We start from the raw sequence: 21391 nt of genomic DNA, 5'->3' as shown, positions 1-21391 counted from the left end.
AATATGCATTCTGATAATTTGTGCAAGTTCGAGACATGGGGGCTGATTAGTTGGCCCATTAAAATTGTCTTAGTTTTAATTTTTAATTACATCTTTTAAATTACTAATCATATTTTATATTAGCTTTCAAACGTATAATCTTTTTTTTGTTGGCAATTCAAACGTATAATCAAAAATCCTAAAAAATAACTGTAAAAAATAAAGCCGTTCTCAAAAAGAAAGGATAAAAATCTTAATTTAGAGCAATTTTTAAGTTGTAGAAAAAAACATTGTTGTAGCAATATCTTTAATTTTTAATGTTCATTTAAATTTTATAGCTACAACAAATATATCAGCATCAAAAAAATCGTGTTGACTAAATTATACATAATTTTTGAAGAGTTACATTCTAACTAATCATCCTCATGTTCACAGTTAATAAAAGTTAATCGACTGAACGTGATTAATCTGCCGACTTACTTGATCCTTAGATATTTAGAACAAAGCACATTAATTAGTGGAGAATATCAAGTGGTTCAGACACCCTTTAAATATTTATATGACAGTTTAAGCATTTTGTAAAGCTTTCTTTGACAATTTTGGTGGAATTTTTAAAAAAGTTATAAAGGAGTCAAAAATTCCTTTTCCGTTTGGAGTTATGCATAGTACCATCATTAGAAAGATAAATTCTGAATTAAGAAATTCAACACCTCACAAAAGATGTGCAAGAAAGTTATGTCGGATCCACTCTAGATTTGCGTGGATTGATGTCGGTTAATAAAATTAAAAGCCAATGAATAAACATACTGTACAATATAGTTAGTACTTAGTGGGGAATAGGTAGGCTTTGTGGTCTAAAATAAAATGAAACCGATCAAATTAACCCAAACAACAATCGTATCAAATGTAAACAAAAAGTAAGAATTTGACACCAAAATTAATTATAAGAAACTATTTATGAACCAGATTGTGAATGGCTTATAACCAAGAGATTATGATTTGTAATCTTTCCATTTATCTATGACAGTGTAATCTCCTATATAAGAAACCTCTATGTTATGAATAAAGATAGATTTTTTTCATTACTTTCACAACACGTTATCAGCACGAAACTCTAAAACCCTAAGCTAAAACCAAATCGAAAAAACTCTAACCATCCGGCGATCCGACGAACCCTAAACCCCGATCGCGTCTCTTGTTCCTGCATCTGTTCCAGCTCGCTTCCCCGATCAGCTTCAGCCCAAGGCGTTCCTGATCCTAGCTCAGACATTCGCGACCCGAGAACAGCTCCAGCACGCGACCTCTTCTTCGTTCGCGACAGCATCAGACAGCTCGCGTCCCGTTCGTGTCCAGCTCGCGGCTCAACTCCTTTGGTGGTCCGATTCAACAATCATCTAAGGTTAAAAGGTAATTCAAAACCTAAGATAATCGAACATGGATTGATTGATAAAGAATGAAACCCTAAAATCCTAATCTTTATGAATCAAAACCACAGGGTAATAGATCAAAAATCCTAATTGAGTAAATCGAAGCTCTAAAAGTATGATACCCCAAACCCTAAATCATGTTCCTACATGATTAAAACCCCAAATCGGTTTTTACAAGTTAAAATCCGATAAACCCTAACCCTATATCTATAAACCCTAAATAATATAAGTATCAGAATTAATTATACTATAATTATCAAATCACATATTAAAACCCTAATCGAATATTTTGAAATCAAAACTGTTTTCGGTTTTGATCATTGAGGTTTTAAATCTGATTGAATCTGATGCTATGTTGCTAGAATTGTTTGACCGTTAAATTGATAGATTTATTTTCTCATCCTGCTTGGTTAATTGTTCATCTGATTTAAAATTGTTTAAACCGACCAGCCTGTTTAAACATTGATTGAATCCGATAGGTTGCTAGCTTGCTTTGCTTATATAATCCGATAGGTTGATAGATTGATTGAGGTTTACTTGTTTAAAATCCGAATGATCTGATTGTATGATTCTTGAGGTTTAAGATCATCTCCTAGGATTGATAGTTTTGTAATCTTATCTGTTTTAAATAGAAACCCTAAATAATCCGTATGATAGGTTATATTGATCTTATTAGGATGTCTTAGAGAATTGAGAATCCGTATGCTAGGTTGATCGATTCATGATAAAATCTAATGTCTTGAGGTTTAAGATTGTATGCTAAGTTCGATTAAATTGATTGATATGATTATATGTTTTTGAGGTTTGATAAATTCAGATACTAGATAAATTATTTACACATTGTTTATGCTAAATACCAATCAGCCTTGAAACTGATTCATTGAAATTCATGCTTGATATCTATATTCTAGTATTGCTAAAATCAGCCTTGAAACTGATTCATTGAAATTCATGCTTGAAATCTATATTCTAGTATTCCTAAAATCAGCATTGAAACTGATTGAGTGATTAATAAATTTTTTTACTAATCTTGCTAAAATCCATTGATTGTTAAACCCTAATTGCATGATTAATTGAATCTGTTTTTGCTAGTCTTGATAAACCATAATATTATGAGCACATAGAAATAATATTACTGAGACTTGCTAGAAATTGTCTGATTGATTAAATGCTTTTAAGATTGATAGTCTCATTGTCCTCACAAGATTGAAATTCGAATTGATTGTTTTTAAGAGTAAGGCCGCATGAAAATTATACCTAAATATTGAGTGATATATGATTTGAGATGTCGAAAATCAACCTGGATTTTGCTGCCCTAAATTTCTCTGGAGATAATTATTTACGGTGGACATTGGATACAAAGATTATCTTAAAGTCAAAAAAACTTGGTGAATGTATCATAGAAGACAATAATGCCAATGAGAAAGATTGATACAAAGCAATATTAATTATTAGCCATCATCTTATTAAGAGTCTCAAAGATCAGTATCTGACTATAGAGAATCCTCTAGACCTCTGGACATGGTTAAAAATAGAGATATGATCACCAAAGAACGGTGTTATTACCAAATGCCCTATTTGATTGGATGAATCCCAGAATCCAGAACTATAAGTCCGTGGATGAGTCTATTGCTAGCTGGGCAAAATAATGGATTACTGATGAGAAACAGTGAATTGAGACCTCCTGGATTAACCGCATTACCTGATACCAATAAGGCCGCAGAAGAAGAAAAATGTAACCACGTCCAAAATGATAGACCACACGGTCATAGCCGTGGAGGGTGGAAAGGACGTGGCCATGGCCACTATAACACATTTGGCCGTGGGAATCACTATGGCAGAGGCCGTGGGTATCAACCCAATTTGAGCCATGGTCAAGGCAGTGACCGTGGTATATCCTTTAAACCACAAAGCTCGACCAAATCAGTGTTCCATAAATGTGGAATGGAGAACCATTGGGCTAAGATATGAAGGACTCTCAAACATTTTTGTGACCTCTATCAAAGAGAGTCTGAAAGGGAAGAATCCTGAAACCCACTTGGTATATAAAGATGGTGAAAATAATTTCGAACATGATCAAGATGATCTTATGGAATATGAGACTTATGATTGCCTAAAAGAATCAAGTTGATAATCTGATTTCGACATCAAACTTGTGTAATTGCTTTGCTTGTATGCTTTCTCTGATTTTTATCTCTTTGAATTTATTTCTATTACATTGTCTGCTTAGATTAAATGAATGAATGATTTTTCTATATGAGTACACTGAAAAACGCCAATATAAGTACTAAACCAGGTATCGCCAGTCTGAAAGAAGACTATGGCTAGGCTAATATATTATTGCCTAAGTGTATGCATCTAGAAATCAGTGATGCCTTATATTCACTCAGCTCTAAGAGCAAGAGCAGCCTATTGAGTTTTAAAGATATAAGAATGAATGGTTTCCATATTGAAACAATGGGCGAAAGAAACAAAGAGTTCTTTCAGATATATGTATAAAATATCCCAAGGCCATAATAAGTCCTAAAGACTATACATGCATTCTCTACTGACCTAGACTATGCATAGATCAGTATGATAGAGGCTAAAAGCCTGCGAAAATATACACTTTATGGCACGACCGGATTGGCCATCCTGGTCCAAACATGATGCAAAAATTGATATTCAAAAGGCACACATTAAAAGATAAGAAGAGTTATCCCAAAGAATCTCACGTGTGTAGCATGTACACAACGGAAACTGATTAGGCCATCACCAGTAAAACGGCTACGAGCCCCTTTTTCATAATAAAGACTATATGTCTAGATAATACTGGTGAATGCATGTCCCAAGCGTTTACATGATTATGGTATGTCCATGGGGGCAAGTGTGGACAGTTCTTTTATAAATGTCCATACCAAGAACGGCTTGGCCGAAATCTTTTAAAACGCAAATAGCTGATTGATAGACCATAACTTATGAGGTCAAAACTCCCATTCACAGCTTGGGCCACACGAAATTTACATGCACCTAAGTTAATACGCATCAGGCCATTTAGTGAGCATAGATATCCCCTATCACAATTATTAACGGGTCTAGAGCCAGACATACCCCATCATATGACTTTTGGATGTGATGTCTATGTACTAATTGCTCCACCACAGAGAACTAAGATGGGACCTCAAAAAGAGGATGGAGATATATGTTGGATATGATTCTCCCACAATAATAAAGTACTTTGAGCCAACTATGGGTGATTATATTTGAGGCCAGGTACACGGATTATTTTAAGACCAGAAGGAGAAAAAAATAATAAAGCTGGTAAAAGAATGGTAAAAGAAATAGAATGGAATCAACCATCAATGTCTTGGCAAGATCCTCGGACTAAAGAATGTGAAATAGACGTCCAAAGATTATACATTTACAAAGCTAGCTAATCAAATGCCAAACACATTTGCTGACCCGAAAAAGAATGACTAAGTCATATATATATAAACCAGCTTGTAAAGTACCAACGAATTTGATGTCCAAGAAGAGACACAGTCAAGTTGCTACAGAGTCTAGACAACGTATGAAACGTGGTAGACCAAAAAAGGTTCCAAAAGATAAGAATCCTCGGAAACAAACGAAAGGTGCAGAGAATGATAATCAAAATCTAAATCCAAGGTTACTAAGGAAACCATCCCAGACATGGAGATAAGGCCGGCCGACTCTAAGGTACATGTATCAAACAATGTAGCTTGGGACGCCAAGCTGCAAAGTATTAAAGGTCCTGATAATAATGAATCTCAATCGATTATATCATGTCTGGAACATAATGGAACCAATAAGGAATGTCGACATAAGATGATTTATTTGCATACAAGGTGGCACTTGAATTTATGAATATAAGCGAGGATCATGAACCCACGTCAATATAAGAGTGCGCACTCGTAGAACAGATTGGATTGAATGGAAACGTGGGGTTAAATATTTTAACGAAGAAATGCGTATTTGGCCATATGATTAAGACGCCATATGATGTTAAAACCAGTAGATATAAATGGGTCTTGTGAGGAATAGAAATCGTGAGATATAAAGCTGATGTTGCACAAGGATTCTCACAAAGACCAGTAATAGATTATGAGGAGACATACTCCCATGTGGTGGATGCAACTACTTTTATATTTCTCATAAGTCTGGCTATATAAGAGAGAAAATTAGACTTGCAGCAAGTTGATGTAGTGACTGCATATTTATATGGTCCACTGGATAATGAAAGTACTAGAGGGTATTGAGCTGAAAGTACGGCAAGTTCTCGAGAACAATAATGATAATCATCAAAGTATATGATCTGAATATCCTAGGAACCTCTGGATACAATTTCCCAAACAGTTGAATATCTCAAGAAAGAGTTTGAGATGAAAGATCTTGTAAAACAAAGTTTTGTTTGGGATTACAGCTTGAGTACATTAACAATGAAATCCTTGTGCATCAAATAGTATATACAGAAAAGGGTACTCAAGAGATTTAATATAGACCAGTCTCACCCATTATCTAGTACATGGGCGTGAGATCACTTGTTTTGGACACTGATCCATTCAGTCCAAAGGTGGACGATAAAGAAGTCCATTTAGTCCTGAGATGGACGATGCAGAAGTCTTGTTTTAGACACTGATTTGATTGGTCCATAAGAAGGACGATGAAGAAGCCTTTGATTTTGGTTTATTTTATACTAACCAGCCCAAAGAGGGGTTATTTGGTTTTGCTGATTTGTTTTCAGACAGGTTATGTTTTACACATGGTGGTACACACATATCACAGCAACATCATCCAAGATTTCGTGTGTGTGTATTTGAGGTCGATGACTCAATATGTTCGATCAGATTGTGGCATGGCCGATGGTAAAGAAGAACCAACTATCATGTTCGAGGACGAAGCATATTCTGCCCAAGATCTTCATCACCCACGGATTGCGGAAAATTGGAAGTAATGTCCAAATCAGGGGGAGTAATGTGTGTTGTACTATTTTTCCTTCACCATGGTTTTGTCCCAATTGGGTTTTCCTGGTAAGGTTTTAATGAGACAACATTAAAGCACATTACAAGTTCTAAATGGTTATGGCATCCAAGGGGAGTGTTATGAACCAGATTGTGGATGACACATAACCAAGAGATTATGATTTGTAATCTTTTCATTTTTCTATGACGGTGTAATCTCCTATATTTGTAATCTAACCAAAGAACCTCTATGTTATGAATAAAATTTAGAGAAAGATTCAGCCAAATGGACTGTCCATTGCAAAAAATGGTCAATTGCAAGAGATGGGTTTTTGAGAGTGGCCTTTGCTAAAGGATCAGCATGTCCATTCTCAGTCCGTGGAAGGAAAAAACACGAAAAAGAAACAAACAAAAAAGACAATTTTTCAATATCTTGCAAGATACCATAGATTTCCTTCAAAGACCGTTTGTTGTTGATGGCCCTTACGAGGGTTTGATTGTCTGAGAGTGCTCGAAGATGAGTTAATCCCATGGAGATGGCTTCTATGATCGCGGATCTCATAGCCAGAGCCTCTGCTATCACCGAAGAGTCTACATAGGTCTTGACTTTGATATTTAGTGAGGTTTTATAAACTAGAAAATATAGATCGATTTGCTTATATAGTACTCTTGTGATGGGAAGTTATTACAGTCATATTGGTATTCGATACATTAACAAAAACATGTATTCAATCTTCAAAGGTCATTTACGTTAGAAAAGAACGTTAATGCTTATACTACATGGTACTCCACTTTTTGTTAATTCATGGGTTTTACAATTTAGAACGAAATAGTTTAAAAATCATCAGAGCTCTTTTACTGGATTGTAAAATTTTTAATGTTCTTAAAAATAAGATCCTGGAATTTGAAAAGACGTACATGCGACAGGACTAGACATGTCACATTCTCTATCTTCCTCATATTAAGGATCATTCTATCTAAGATTCAGATGTATTAATTAAGCTTATATAATTATAACTTTTGAGGTGAACAGTCATTTTTGGTTTGTAAACTGCTCCAGTAGCATTCGTACTTTTTCTTAATAGAAACCATTATCAACTAATTTTGATTTTGTTTTGATAGAAGCTTCCAAAATAAAATAGAAGTTCACATGCTTTTAGAGAAAAATATAAACCCTAACCCGAAAAATCTGAGCACATTTAAATATCAAAATCTAAACTTTAAAATCTAAACTTTAAAATCTAAACTCTAATTTATTTAGTTTCTTAAATTCGTAAACGTGGTAATTTTTGCGTCAGCTTGGACAAGTTGCTCTCACTTTGTATTTTTCTTGTTTTACCCTAGCTCGCATTCTCCACTCATTGATTCCGACCAAACAAAAATTAATGATAGTGAGACTCCAATTTACAATTAATAGTAAAAGCTAGTACTCCTTTTTTCTCGTTTTATCTGTAAGAAAAACACGCCACAATTTTTGTTGTTGTTGTCTCAACAGACGCCACAGTTTTGAACTCCCAATGATTTGTATTGATTATTGCACCATCATAAAGTTAGTGGACTTTTTATTTACTTGTTGTTACTTAACAAAAAATTCACTTGTTTTTCCTCTTCTTTTCCGACAAACTAGTGAATTTGAGGGTTTAGCGAATGTTTTACACACGAATTCATTATGGAGCTCACACACGCACCAAAAAAACAAACCCTTGCTTAACTAACACAAAAAGGGTTCATAAACACGGTATTAAACACTACGTACATTACTTATAATAATGATACAAAAATCAAACTGATTACCTTGACAAAAAAAATTAAATTGATTAAAAACGTCGTTAAAGAGAATCAAATTGATCCCATGACAAGCCTTGGTTGAAACTAGGGCTGATTCCGTAGCTATCTTCCGACCACTGCCCCCACGGTGGAGGATATAAACAGTAGTCGACTGAGTCAGAGAACACGAACTCGTTCCCAAAGGTAGCCGCGTGGACGTCGTAATTCGCCCCGAGACTTGGCAGCTCCACGATCTCATCAAGCTCCTCCGACTCAGTGTTCGAGAGGTCCATCACCATAACTAGAGACTCGAGTGAAGAAGTAGAAGACGATGAAGAAGACGTGAACGACGTCGTTGGTACCATGTGTGCTGCTTTGAGAGCTGCTGTCTGAATGTCTCGAGGGTTTAGCGAGACAGGTCGAGGGAATGAGTCAGCTAGTTCAGGGAAGTTCAGTATAGCTGAGGCCCCTTTAATGCTCAAAGCTGCAACGTCGTGCGCACGCGCCGCCATTTCCGGCGTGGGGAAAGTTCCGAGCCAAATACGAGACTTCTTCCTCGGCTCACGAATCTCCGACACCCATTTGCCCCAGTTCCTCATCCTTACACCGCGATAAACCGGGTAAGCGGGCTTACCGGAGTCTCTAACACGTTTCGCCTTCTTTGAGTTTTCGTTTTGCTCTGCCTTGCTTGAGTCAACCACTAAGTCAGAAGCAGAGTTGGGTAGTTGTGTCACTCTCTCCACTTGGCGGCTGTAATATTCCTCAACTGACGTACTCTCTGAAGCTGATGCAACCATTGTTTTACACTAATAGGATAATAACAATTTTGACGGTCTCTTATTCGGTTTTTGTGTTATGATTTATGCAAAGAGTTTCAGGAGAAAAATAAAGTTCGAGAACTATTCAAAATAAGGAAAAAAAGCAGGGCAGCGAAGTGATGAAGAAATGAGAGAGAAACTTTGATATGAGAAGAAGAAGAAGAAGAAGAAAGGTTGGTAAAATGTTGCCTATCATTTTTCTCAGTCACTCAAAATATTTATATGCATTAATATTTTGGGTAAGAGTTAGAAGAGAGAGTTGTTCAAAAAAAAAAGTTAGAAGAGAGAGTTGTTCAAAAAAAAAAAGTTAGAAGAGAGCGAGAGAATGGGACCAAAACAACGCAATAAGTCTATATTGAATAAAGGAAATGGACCCAATCGCTCTATTTTTATATATAAATATATTTATTAGTATAAAACAACACACTTGATGTTATCTGCTTTGGTATCTTCCGGATTTCCAAAAAAAAAAAAAATTGTTATAAAACATATTACGAGACTACCACATTTGGAATGAATATTGAAGGAAAGCCTTTTAGCAAAAAAAAAAGAATGAATATCGAAGTGTATAGACCAACTACTTCGTCCCAGCCGCGTACGTAAAATTTATGAAGTTTGTTTTTTCTTGTTTGTAAAAATAAAATTATGAAGTTTGTTTTTTCTTGTTTGTAAAAATAAAATTATGAAGTTTGTTTCTGCGAAAAACACACGGCGAGACAAGCTTTTTCACTATAGTATTGAAGTGTATATTTCGTCCCAGCCGCGTACGTAAGAATTATGAAGTTTGTTTTTTTTGTTTGTAAACATAAATTTATGAACTTTCTTTCTGCGAAAAACACACGGTGAGACAAGCTTTTTCACTATATTTATCTTATCTTTTATTTGTGTGATAGTGAAATTTTCACCCAAGTTTTACTGTTTTAATATCTTTTACTCAGATCTCTGACTCAACCGATCATGGTGTTTTTCATGACAAGTATATAATGCATTTACATAGATATGTTTGCATATCTGTTGGGATTGTTAAATCTCTTGTCCAATTCTATATTCTCCGATTAGTACGATATTGTCCACTTTGGACCTAAGAGGCAGACCCGCATGAATTTATTTTTGGTTTTGTTATCTCACAATATCATCATGATATCTTCATCTGAATCTAATCATACATGATTTTGGTTTTCTATAAACATGTAATTAAAGTTTTACGGAAACGAGATTTTAAAAAGTAATTTCATTTAACAATTAGTTTTGCTATGGCCTCATAGTCTTTAATCAATTTCTATACCCTAAGTTATGAATTTTTTGGATACCTAAAAGTAATACTTTTAGCAATTGATAAGTTAGACGTTTATAGATTATGATATAAAAAAATACTTTAGCAATAAGTTAGACGTTCATCATAGTGAGATTTATTTTTGTAATTATGTACAGATAAACTAATAATACCGAAAACCTGTTTAAGCTTCTTTTTTTTCAAAACAACAAGCATTTGTTTTTTTTTTAGTCAAAGATTATCAAGGGTGTCTTAACCATATGTCTCGAAACTTAATTTCAGTTATCAAAGAAATTTTGAAAATGAATTTTTTTCTGTTGAAGGTTAAGATATACACCAAAAATTATTAAAGAAAGACACATGTCAATCAATTATCAACAATTTATTTTAATTTGAAAATGTATAGAATTTATTATGGTATCGAAACTTAAATTTATTGATCCATATAAAATCCATGACTAGTTACATTTAAAATTTAATAAGAACCATGTATCAGTCTATTTATTTTTTAAAATTAATAAGAAATTTCATATCTGGTACTGATTTCATTTGAGATAATATGTACGAATACCAATTCCTAAACATTTAAATAAGGTATCCTAATTATATAGGATTGTTAACGCTAGTAATTAAAATGATCACTAAGACACCTTTTTCTCCTGGCATTAGAAAATCTATGGGCAAACTCCTTATCTAATAATAAGACTATCAACCAATGCATATTAGGTTAAAGATGGTTCCAGACAAGCAGACAAATAAGTACATTTTGGTGAAGAAATACAAATGAAGAAAAGAAAACTTCAAGAAAATTTCAGAGGGACATCAATTTGTTCAATCATGGGACCTTATTTGCGTACCTATAAGGACTGACACACAATATATACACATACTGACATAGATAATATCAATTACGACTTCTATAATCTTTTTACTGTTATGTGGGAAATCTTTTAACAAGCCTAGGCTATTTGCTTCCTTATCCCCTTCACAAGATCAATCAAGCTTCTCGTTTCTCGTTTAGAAATTCTTATTTAGACGGAGGTCTCTCGATAAATAAAGCAGGCCCACTTTGAAATAGAAAGCAGAAAATGATTCTTCTGAGTGCTAGTAATTTTTTGGTCAATTTTATGAGTGTTTATTTAGGTAGACAAAACCAAATATCATATCTTCCAGATTAAGCCTTTTGGAAAATGCCTTTTCTTGTACTTCTTCTTTTGATGCAGGAAACTCATTTTCGTGCTCTGTGTTCTGGGATTAAAGATCCTTAAAACAATTATAGGGTCAAAGTTCAATTACGACTGCAATGATAATTTCTTAGGTATTTATGATAAATTTTGTAAACTCATCAAAATGTTTGACAATTTGTTATTATTTTATACTAGGTGATTTTTCCGTACTCATGCACGGATATAAATATTTATAAAGCAAATCATTATAATAATTTATTTAATTTATTAATATTTTGTTTTTAATTTTTAATTATTCTGTTATTTATATTATAATAAATATGCATGGTTTATTTTAAATAACATTATGTTATTTTAATAAGACATATAGTTTGAATATATAATATCTCGACTGTTTGGTTATTATTTGGATATATTAGATAACATTTAATTATTTTGATTCATCTAAGATATTTTTTATACATATTAAATTTTTTATTAATTTTGTTATTTTCATGTAGTTTTATTCTTGTCTTAGATTTGTATATATATTTTTATTAAGAATATGTATAATTTAATATATGTTGTTTTGAGAATCAAATAGTAAAAGTAAACTAAAGTGTTGATTGATTCAAAGTTACATAAATAAATATAACAATGATACTTGATTTAATAGTTGGTCAATATATTTATAATATTATTTGAGAATTTCATATTTATTTAATAATATGTTGAGTCGTTCTATAATTTATATGTATAAAAATATTGCTATAAATAAAAATATATTAGTTTTTATTTAATGTTTGACTTTGTATAAAAAAATTTTGATTTGTCTAGTTACTCATTTGTGGGTATATTGTGTTACATATATTTCATCAAATTCAAGTATAACTATTTCTAATATAATTCAACCAAATCATATTTATTGTATTCATTGCATTAGTTTGGTTTTCATCTTAGATGTGTATATATATTTATGAATTGACAAGTTGTAAATAGCTCCATGACTATGTTAATTTTATAGAACTTAGTAATTTGTTATATGTTAATTTTCAAAAATAAAGTGATGATATGTACAAAATTGCATAAAAACATAATAGATACATTCTAGAAAGGAAGATTAAATTTTTACTTTAATATCAAGATGATTTACTTTCCTTTTTATGAAATCACATTATATATATATATATAAAATATTTTCGTTTTAAGTTTTATAAATATTTTCTTTATCATATATGTTATTTGAAAAATATAAAAGGGAACATAAAAAGAAAGATTAAATTAAATTTTATTCATTAAAGATATCTTAGTTTATGTTATTTATTTTTTTTGTAATAATTTTAGAATAGATTGATTTAAATAAAATCTTAACACTTTTAAAATATATATTATGTTGTTTAAGATTATTTTTTAAAAGGAAAGATTTTTTCTTTACTTTAAAATCAAGATTATTTTGTGAACTTTCCTTAGTATGAATTATACTATATATATAAAAAGGATATTTTATTTTTTTAAATTTTAAATTTTTCTTTATTATATAGGTTATTTGAAAAAAGGAAACCTAAATTAAAAAAGGAAAAATAAAATAAAATAAATATTTAATAATGATAATTAGATATATTTGATTCATTACGGGTATCATTGTAATCAACCACCGTGAGAGTTAACGTGAGTGCGACACGTAGGAAACTGACTTCTCAAATAATCTTATAGAACTTAGTAATTTGGTGTATGTTAATTTTCAAAAATAAAATTATAAAAATAAATTGATGATAGGTACAAAATTACATAAAAATATAACTGATACATTCTAAAAATGAAGATTAAATCTTTGCTTTAATATCAAGATTATTTACTTTCTTTTTATGAAATCACATTATATATAAAAAAAATTTGTTTTAAGTTTTATAAATATTTTATTTATCATATATTTTATTTGAAAAATATAAAAGGGAACATAAAAAAAGATTAAATTAAATGTTTTTCATTAAAGACATCTTAGTTTATGTTATTTAAATTGTTTTGTAATAATTTTAGAATAGATTGATTTAAATAAAAGCTTAATACTTTTAAATTATATAATATGTTGTTTAAGATTATTTTTTAAAAGGGAAGATTGTTTCTTTACTTTAAAATCATGATTATTTTGTGAACTTTTCTTATTATGAATTACACTATATAAAAAAAAGATATTTTTCGTTTTTAAAATTTTAAATTTTTCTTTATTATATAGGTTATTTGAGAGAAAAAAAGATAAAGGAAACCTAAATAAAAAATGAAAAATAAAATAAAATAAATATTTAATAATGATAGTTAGATATATTTGAATCATTAAGGGTATCATCGTAATCAACCACCGTGAGAGTTAACGTGAGTGCGACACGTAGGAAACTGACTTTTCAAATAATATTATAGAGATATATTCGTATAGGTTTGCAATGGAACTTTATTTCATTTTATAAAAGAAATCAAGCCACATGTGTTAAACAAAATATGTGACAAAGTACATTTAATTATTATTATATGCTCTCCATATATTCTCCGAATTTAATTTTGGATCTTGATGTAATCATATATTCTCCGAATAAGCATACACTATAATTAATTCCAGCTGATATCGTATGGTGGGTAGTTTTTATTCCTTACTCAGAGCATATATGTTCATACATATATATATATATATATATCACTATCCTGAGTATATTCATCAGAGAGACATGGCAGACGATAGGAAAAAGGACAACTCGAGCTAGGGGTAGGACATTTAGTCTTAACATACTTTTCTTTACAGTATATGGTCAATGATTCACGCAAATGGTTGTCGTTTAGACCCAATAAAATCCTTCTATGTGTCTAATATTGTGGATTAACATGAAGAATTCTTTAAAGTAGTTGACTGAAACGTAAATTAACAATGTTAATCTACTTCAGAATACTCATCGATCCTAGCTATCCAGTTTAACTTAACAACATTATCTATGTTTATGCTGAAACAAAAACGGTAGTTCTAATATTTTCTTTGTAGTAGCGCTGTTGTCATCTCCGTATTATAATGTAAATTTATATTAATACAATAGTTTGTAAACAGTAGCGGGAAAAACAATTTTATTTATCATGTGTTTTCTGGAGAAAATTTTGGATTAGAAAAAACAAGAAAATTAAGTTACATTTTTGGGAATTTTCGGTTTTATGAAAAAACGGACGATATCCTAAAAAACAATTGCAGTCTTAAAAACGGACACGTCTCTGTGCATGGAAATGATAAGGAACAAGAACTCTAGCCATGACACAACCAGGTGTCAAGTACGCGTACTAGCAAACGCGGTAAAGGATTGATAAATAAGATCATAACTGCAGTTGCTCGATGTAGGCTCTACGAAAGCCTGAGAGCATTTTTATCGCATAAAAAAAAAAGGTTCTTATGGCATAGGCTTCATCGAAATTGGAAATATACGGTTCTTCTATATGTAAAATAAGGAACGTGCTTTATTCGTTTCTTGCACTGTTTGCAGGTCTCATTGACACGTGGCGATCCGTGATTGGTTCTCATTTTTATTTTTGTTTTTTTTAAATCAGCCAAAAAAAATTTAAGAAACCCTTAATGAGTTTCAGGGATAACGACGCTGTCTTCGTTTAAATTTTCATTTATTTATAAAGGCAGTCATATTGGGATCGACAATGTATGTACCATCGATTGATTGAAGTTATTAATCTTAAGATTGTTGATAGATCATTGTGACCAGTCTAGGGAATTCTTTTATATACCCGTATAAATCATTTATTAAGAGTTGACAAAAAATTATTTATTAAGATTGGACTTTAGATGTATTAGATCATTTTTCACTTACCTCTTTATATTTTCTTCTTTTCTCCAAACATACTCATTCGTTTTAACTTCATCACACACACATATATGTACGTATATAGTTTTAAAAAGTAAAAAATGATGAAAAGTTGGAAACCATAACATGGTGTAAGAGACAGACAAAACATACAAAGAAAACATGATTCTGACTCAATAGTACATTAGACATCACTAGTCAAAAATCACCATCCCCATTTAATGACATCTTCTAGTTTTTCTTTTACTCCCAATTTTCGGCAAACAAAATATATTATTATTATTATTATTATTATTATTATTATTATTATTATTATTTTTATTAATACAAAGAAGATATTAAAGCGGAAGACAACATTGACTATTTAATGTCTGCCTATCACAGCTTCAGTCCTGCTGCTTGTTTGTCACATGCGATTGCGGATTGCCTGGCTCATGATCCCTGGCTCATGATATCACCACACAGTGTCTTTGATCAGTAACTTCCAAACGAGAAGTTTGTAGCCAAAAAGGTTCCGAAATTACAAAAAGTTTATGTCGTCTAAGAGGAAAATAATGAAGATATGTTAAGTTGCTTAAAGAAAATGTTTAAATTACACTAAATTTGCATGTCTTGAAATTTCATTGTGTGTGCTTGGGAAATCGAACAGGAAGAAAATTTTAACCTGAGATAAACTTTATGGAATCTTAGTTTTAAGGGTTGTGTCTAATCCTCGTGTACAGTCACAGATGATCGGTTTAAATTGCTTGTGACTTGGATATTAGTTCTTTTGAACTATAAAAATGATTGAACCAACTAACATCAAATAAATAAATCATTTTATTTCTTTCAAAAAAATATCATTTTGTATAGATATTAAGGCAAGAGAATTTAAAGTTGATTTACAATTTTTTTTGTTCTGCCCATTTAAACCTTTTATTAGTTAACTTGATGCCAACCTGGTACAGTATATACAAACTACTCTACAATCTTTATTTAAAAAGTTTTAATTAATTACTAGATCTCGATCCGTGCAACCGCGCAGATTTTTGTTTTCATTTATTTTTATATAAACATTTTGTTTTCAATTCTAAATTAGTATATATTATAATATATATGTGTCTATCAATTTTAAAAAATAATAATTTAACGGTATATTTTTCATTGAATAGATTGTTTCAAACTTTCACATGTATTTGTATCTTCGTCTATATATATATATATATTCGGATTATTATTTCATTATTAAAATCGTAACTATATATATAAAGATTAGTAAAATATTGTTTTATTGTCATATTCAAAAATATTGTAACATTTCACAAATTTAGAAAGTTTTTAAAAAATTAAACTTTTCGGTTCATAGATTTATATTATCGAGTAAATAATTAAACATTTAGTTTTTGTTTAATTTTTAAAATAAACTATATAGTTTTAAAAAAATTTCATTGGTTTAAGATAGTAAAGATTAATCATTGTTAGATAATATGATTTTTTGTTATTTAAAAAAAAATCTTTATAATTTTAAAAGTTAACATCGACAAATATTTAAATATTTAGCGTATAGAGGTATAATATTACAACATTAAATTATATCTATTTAATTTATACTATCTATAAATCAATGAATCATCTATTGTTTAAACTCAATTATTGATAACTCAATAAAAATTTCTGGTAGACCCAAAGTTTAAATTATAAGATTAGATATTAAATGTAACATGACTTTCTATGAATATGTCCATTGAGTCCCTTTTTAAAAAAATCACACATGAATCATGGTCGTGAATTCTATTTTAATATATAAGATTGGTGCAATAACTCTACCCATGTGACTTGCCAAACCCTCAATTGGCTAAAACGTTTGAAAAACCCGGTTATACCAAACAGAATGAAGAATCATATGAAACATATCATACCGAACCGGTTCACCATCATGCCACATGAAATGCTTTTGAACCTTCAACACCCTTTTATGCATCTCAACGTATCTCCTCAATGGGATCGATATCAGAATCTTCCTCAGATTAGGAATCTCCTTCTCTGACACAAACACAGCAAAAGATTCCCAATCCAAAACCTCAAGAAACGGCGGAACAAAGTTATCAGAGACGATAACCGGAACGCAACCGTACAAAACCGACTCCACCACCCTTGGGCTATTCACCTCGTACCCTTTAGCGCAAACGCAGAATCTGCTTTGTTTCATGAACCGGATGTACGATTTGTGGTTGATCCGGTTGAAGATCTTCATATCCGGTTCAGGACTTGAAGACCAATGGTTAAGCAAAATGGGTCTGACATAACCGTGCATGTTACCTGCGAAGAAAGCGAGGATGGTTCGCTTAGAAGGACGGTTACCTCCAACGTTCCCGTTTGGGTTTTGCGCCGCAGAGATTTTTGTTTCTGGCAAAGAGACGTCTTTCCCGACCACGAAGTCTATTCCGACATCGGCGTTACATAGTGATCTGATACAGTTCATGTATGGTCCTCTAGTCTCAGCTGGAGCCTACAACAAATACTAACGTACCATTAGTAAACCAAATCATAATGAATGAATCATCATATCAGTTAAAAGCATTTCAACTCATTTCTATTGATTTTAAACAAAAAAATTGTTTCTATTGTTATATCTATTCAAATTTGAACATTTCCAACTCATTTCTATATTTTATATCCATACAAATCAACTTTTATTTCTTTTTAAAATAAAGTTATTATTTACTCTATATTTATGAGAAGAAATAACAATTCTTTATTTTTATTAACCATATTTAAAAAAAATACTATTATAAAAGAATACATTGGTGGGCTATTATAGAATTCCTCTAAAATAAAATAGAAAATAGAAAATGCATTGGAAATTATCTAACTCCCCGTTTTAAGCTTAAATCACATACCCAATCATGGCAAGCGGTGAAGAAATGATCGGAGCCACGGGTTCTATTCCAGAAAGGGTAACTGGAAACGATAAGATCAATGTAGTCTCTGAGATATTTAACAAGATTCCTACGGCTGTGAGAATCACGAACGTAGAGTTTCTGTTGAAGAATTCTTGAACTGAAAGCAAAGTAGAATAGATGAGCTTTGGTGGGATCTTTTGTCAAGAATCTATGGCTAGTCTCCATTAGTTTCATAAACCATCCTTCTGATGCGTAAACTCCTTCCATTATTGCCTCAGGCTGATGAAAGATTGGCCTGTCCCCATCTGAGTAGATATACACTTTCAAAGTCTGCTCCATTAGCTCGTAGCTCCTGCGCTAAATATTAACCATTTACGATTCAATTGTTTCAAACGTTAATTGTAAGGTTGTGGTAAACATGTGAAATTAATGTAGGCACAATAATTTATTAACTTATAAACATTTGAATATAAGAATTAAGACTTTGCTAATTACTACCCTTATATATGTATTGTTTAGATTGGTTAATATGTTAAACCTTTTGAAGATGGATAGGTTGTGGTAGAGAGGTGCGTAAAGAGTATCATCCTTCTTGACCAAAGCCGCGTTCTTGATCTTGTTTCTTGCATCTCTAAGCTCTCTGTCCACATTTGATCCCCAACGAGGTGCCTATGAACATGAACAAACAAAAAGTGGATCAAAGAGATGATGAGTGGCATGGTCACAAAGAATTGGAACTTAATTATGGTAAAGTTACTTGCATACAAGTGAATTATTAGGACCACTATGCCGCTTCACTAGCATATTGTTCATTTGGGTAATTGATATGACAACCAACGGTGGTTTTTTTGTGCTACTCTCATGTTTTTTGGGTTGAAGAGGGTGATGAGGACTTGCGGTTTCATTGCCTCTACTTTGTCCATAAGCTTTAGGAGAGTTATTCACAAACTTGTGCTCATTACTCTTCAGAACCTCCGTAGTGCTATTACCCGGTCTAAACTCAGAGGTTGCTTCTTGAGGTGCAAGAAACATTTCGTTTTCATCACTTTTAGTGATATTATTGGATTCTATGAATCCAGGAACGGTGCCGTTTCCAAGGGTGCCAGTAGATATTGGAGTGAGCTCAAAGTACTGAAGACCTAGAATGAAGGCGACGACCAGAGTCATGAGAAGAAGAACTCTACATGTTTCTGCTTGGCCTAGAAACCGAAAACCTCGAATTTGATCCATCGCAACCTGATAAGTAGACTAGCTTAGATTTCTATAACTCAACTGTTATCTTCTTCCTGAAAAACAGAGAAGAGGATCTGTTTTGTTCAATCAACCCATCAAATTCCAAAACTAGAGACACCAACTATAAGTGATACGAACTCTAGAAGATGACTGGTTCGAAAACAGAGTTTGACAACTTACATGCAGAAACAGATACGAGCCTGAAGCGTTGGGTCAGATCTTAGCGTTTCTTTGAGGTTTCTCGGAGTGATTATCCTTAAAATAATCAGACAAATAATTAAGAGGCAAAGAGACAAGACAAGGCAATCGATGGCTTTTAATTTTGTTCAATCAAAAGTCTTGACTAATTAAGTATTGGAGAAAGCACTGTGTTTTGAATTGATAAGCCAACAAGGTATGATAAAGACTTCTCTAATATTTTTAAAATACGCCGGTCTTTCCTACTATATTTCATGGACTTAGTAACTTACACAACCCAAGAAATACAATAATGACCGTGTTATATAAAATTGAAGACGTTATTTATGATATGGCTTTCGGTGTCAGCGTTTGCGTCCCGCACTCTCCTCTTGAACGTTATCCAAGCATCGGAAGTTGCGAAATTCACGTGATCCAAACATAAGAAAATCGTTTTCATTATAAAGATAAAAAAAATACTTATGTTACTTGTGGTTTACTTCTTTTTAGGGTGCAAACTTGTGGTTTACTGAAGAGCAAAATTTATGAATAATATCACGGAGATACTTCTAAAACATAATCAAACTGAAATAACAAAGCTAATTGCTAAACCAGCACGACACTTTAATGAAATTAATATATACCCACAATTTTGTTTTGTGTTAAGTGAATCTTGTTTACATGAATTTGACAATTAACACATGACATAACAATTAATCTTTCAACTTCCTCAACATGACCGTTGACTCGTGCCAACCCCATCCTCATCCTCCTCGTTAACATAAGGAGCAAGATTCAAGTAACAATTACCGTGGTAGTTGATCTCGTTACTACCACCAACATTAGGAGTCCTGCTAGAACCACTGCCTCGCCGCCACCGTGAACGGCAGACTACGCAGATTGCCGGTCTCCGTCCCCGACTCGCCCTCCACTTCAGCATGCATTCGTCATGCACTTTGTTCTTGCAAACCCTGCACTTCACCACCGCTCTCTCGCTCTCCTCGCCTCCAACATGTTCACCGTTTACGCTTTTAATGACGTTAATGTCGTCTAGACATATTGGACATGTCGCAGCTTCGTCTTCCACCTCATTTTCCTATACTCAATCCCAATAAATAATCTATGGATGTAAGATATTAGCACATATAAAGATGGTATAACAATCTCAATTATACAAAATCTTTGATGATAACTTGATAAGTTTTCAAGAACAATATAATCATTATACATCGTAACCCTAGCTAGTTCCAATAATATTCCCCCGTTTGTCACATTATCCGTGAATTTTTGATACTTTCATTTTCACAAAACAAAAAAATAAGGAAGAAAAAGAGAGTACCGGTGCAGGGGTGGTGGAGGAGTTAGTGTTTCCGTAATGAGAATTGACGGTGGAGAAAAGCTGAAGAAACCGTTGCTGGAGGTGGAAGCTAGCGAGGCAGTCAGGTCGTGTGGGAGCGGAGACGAGACGATAAAGAAGACATGGCCGGAGTTTCCGCTGCCGGAGACACTTGTCGTCGAGTGGAATGCCAAGAACTCGGATTAAGACAAACAAGATGTGTTTACACGGCTTCTTACGGTCGGGACAAGTACAAGTCGGCGTGGCTGTTAGCGTCACGGTGTAGACGTTACACGTGGCACCGAGGACGTGGAAAGTAGCGTCGTTTGGACGGCTGAGGAGACGGAGCCTGTGACGGAGAGCTCGAATGATCCGATCTTCCACCGGTTGATGAGCCAAGAGATGACGTTGGTCTCGGTTACTGACGTAGGGAGATATTTGATCGGAGTCATTGGACCCGACAGATTCCATTAGTTTTGTAAGAAATCCGTTACGGCAGTTGGAGTTTTATGTGACGTTTAGGTTATAGGTAC

The 21391-nt window shown here is 32.6% G+C and overlaps 3 protein-coding genes across 4 annotated transcripts; all 3 read right to left on the bottom strand.

Moving 5' to 3' along the window:
• Window positions 1-8003: 8003 nt before the first annotated feature.
• Window positions 8004-9729, bottom strand: LOC106424546 (dehydration-responsive element-binding protein 3). The gene has a single exon (XM_013865311.3). The coding sequence runs from the start codon at window positions 8926-8928 to the stop codon at window positions 8194-8196; it is 735 nt and encodes a 244-aa protein (XP_013720765.1). The 5' UTR covers window positions 8929-9729; the 3' UTR covers window positions 8004-8193.
• Window positions 9730-16911: 7182 nt separating this feature from the next.
• Window positions 16912-19784, bottom strand: LOC106424555 (probable glycosyltransferase At3g07620). 2 transcript variants are annotated; one of them, XM_048769279.1, is made up of 5 exons: window positions 19526-19784; window positions 18878-19348; window positions 18651-18781; window positions 18110-18464; window positions 16912-17718 (listed from the first exon to the last, which is right to left on the bottom strand). In XM_048769279.1, the coding sequence occupies exons 2-5, from the start codon at window positions 19340-19342 to the stop codon at window positions 17065-17067; spliced, it is 1605 nt and encodes a 534-aa protein (XP_048625236.1). In that variant the 5' UTR covers window positions 19343-19348; window positions 19526-19784; the 3' UTR covers window positions 16912-17064. The 2 variants fall into 2 exon arrangements, with proteins under 2 accessions (XP_048625236.1, XP_048625235.1); XM_048769278.1 differs by having other exon boundaries at window positions 18878-19398; window positions 19526-19777.
• A 341-nt stretch (window positions 19785-20125) lies between these two features.
• On the bottom strand, window positions 20126-21388 carry LOC106424543 (mitogen-activated protein kinase kinase kinase 1). Its single transcript, XM_013865306.3, has 2 exons — window positions 20862-21388; window positions 20126-20618 (listed from the first exon to the last, which is right to left on the bottom strand). The coding sequence occupies exons 1-2, from the start codon at window positions 21327-21329 to the stop codon at window positions 20253-20255; spliced, it is 834 nt and encodes a 277-aa protein (XP_013720760.1). The 5' UTR covers window positions 21330-21388; the 3' UTR covers window positions 20126-20252.
• Window positions 21389-21391: the final 3 nt, after the last annotated feature.

Source organism: Brassica napus, chromosome C9 (assembly GCF_020379485.1).
Source record: "Brassica napus cultivar Da-Ae chromosome C9, Da-Ae, whole genome shotgun sequence".
NCBI lineage: Eukaryota > Viridiplantae > Streptophyta > Magnoliopsida > Brassicales > Brassicaceae > Brassica > Brassica napus.
Note: the sequence above shows the minus strand (reverse complement) of the source record. Positions and strands in the feature narration are given on the sequence as shown.

Excerpts from the sequence above, each read along its gene's own strand:
- LOC106424543 (XM_013865306.3), bottom strand. The coding sequence starts at position 21,329 with ATGGAATCTGTCGGGTCCAATGACTCCGATCAAATATCTCCCTACGTC. Across the intron at positions 20,619-20,861 it reads CCTCCACCACCCCTGCACCG|GAAAATGAGGTGGAAGACGA; the intron begins GTACTCTCTTTT and ends GATTGAGTATAG.
- LOC106424555 (XM_048769279.1), bottom strand. The coding sequence starts at position 19,342 with ATGGATCAAATTCGAGGTTTTCGGTTTCTAGGCCAAGCAGAAACATGT. Across the intron at positions 18,465-18,650 it reads AACCTATCCATCTTCAAAAG|GAGCTACGAGCTAATGGAGC; the intron begins GTTTAACATATT and ends TATTTAGCGCAG. Across the intron at positions 17,719-18,109 it reads TCACCGCTTGCCATGATTGG|GCTCCAGCTGAGACTAGAGG; the intron begins GTATGTGATTTA and ends TATTTGTTGTAG.
- LOC106424546 (XM_013865311.3), bottom strand. The coding sequence starts at position 8,928 with ATGGTTGCATCAGCTTCAGAGAGTACGTCAGTTGAGGAATATTACAGC.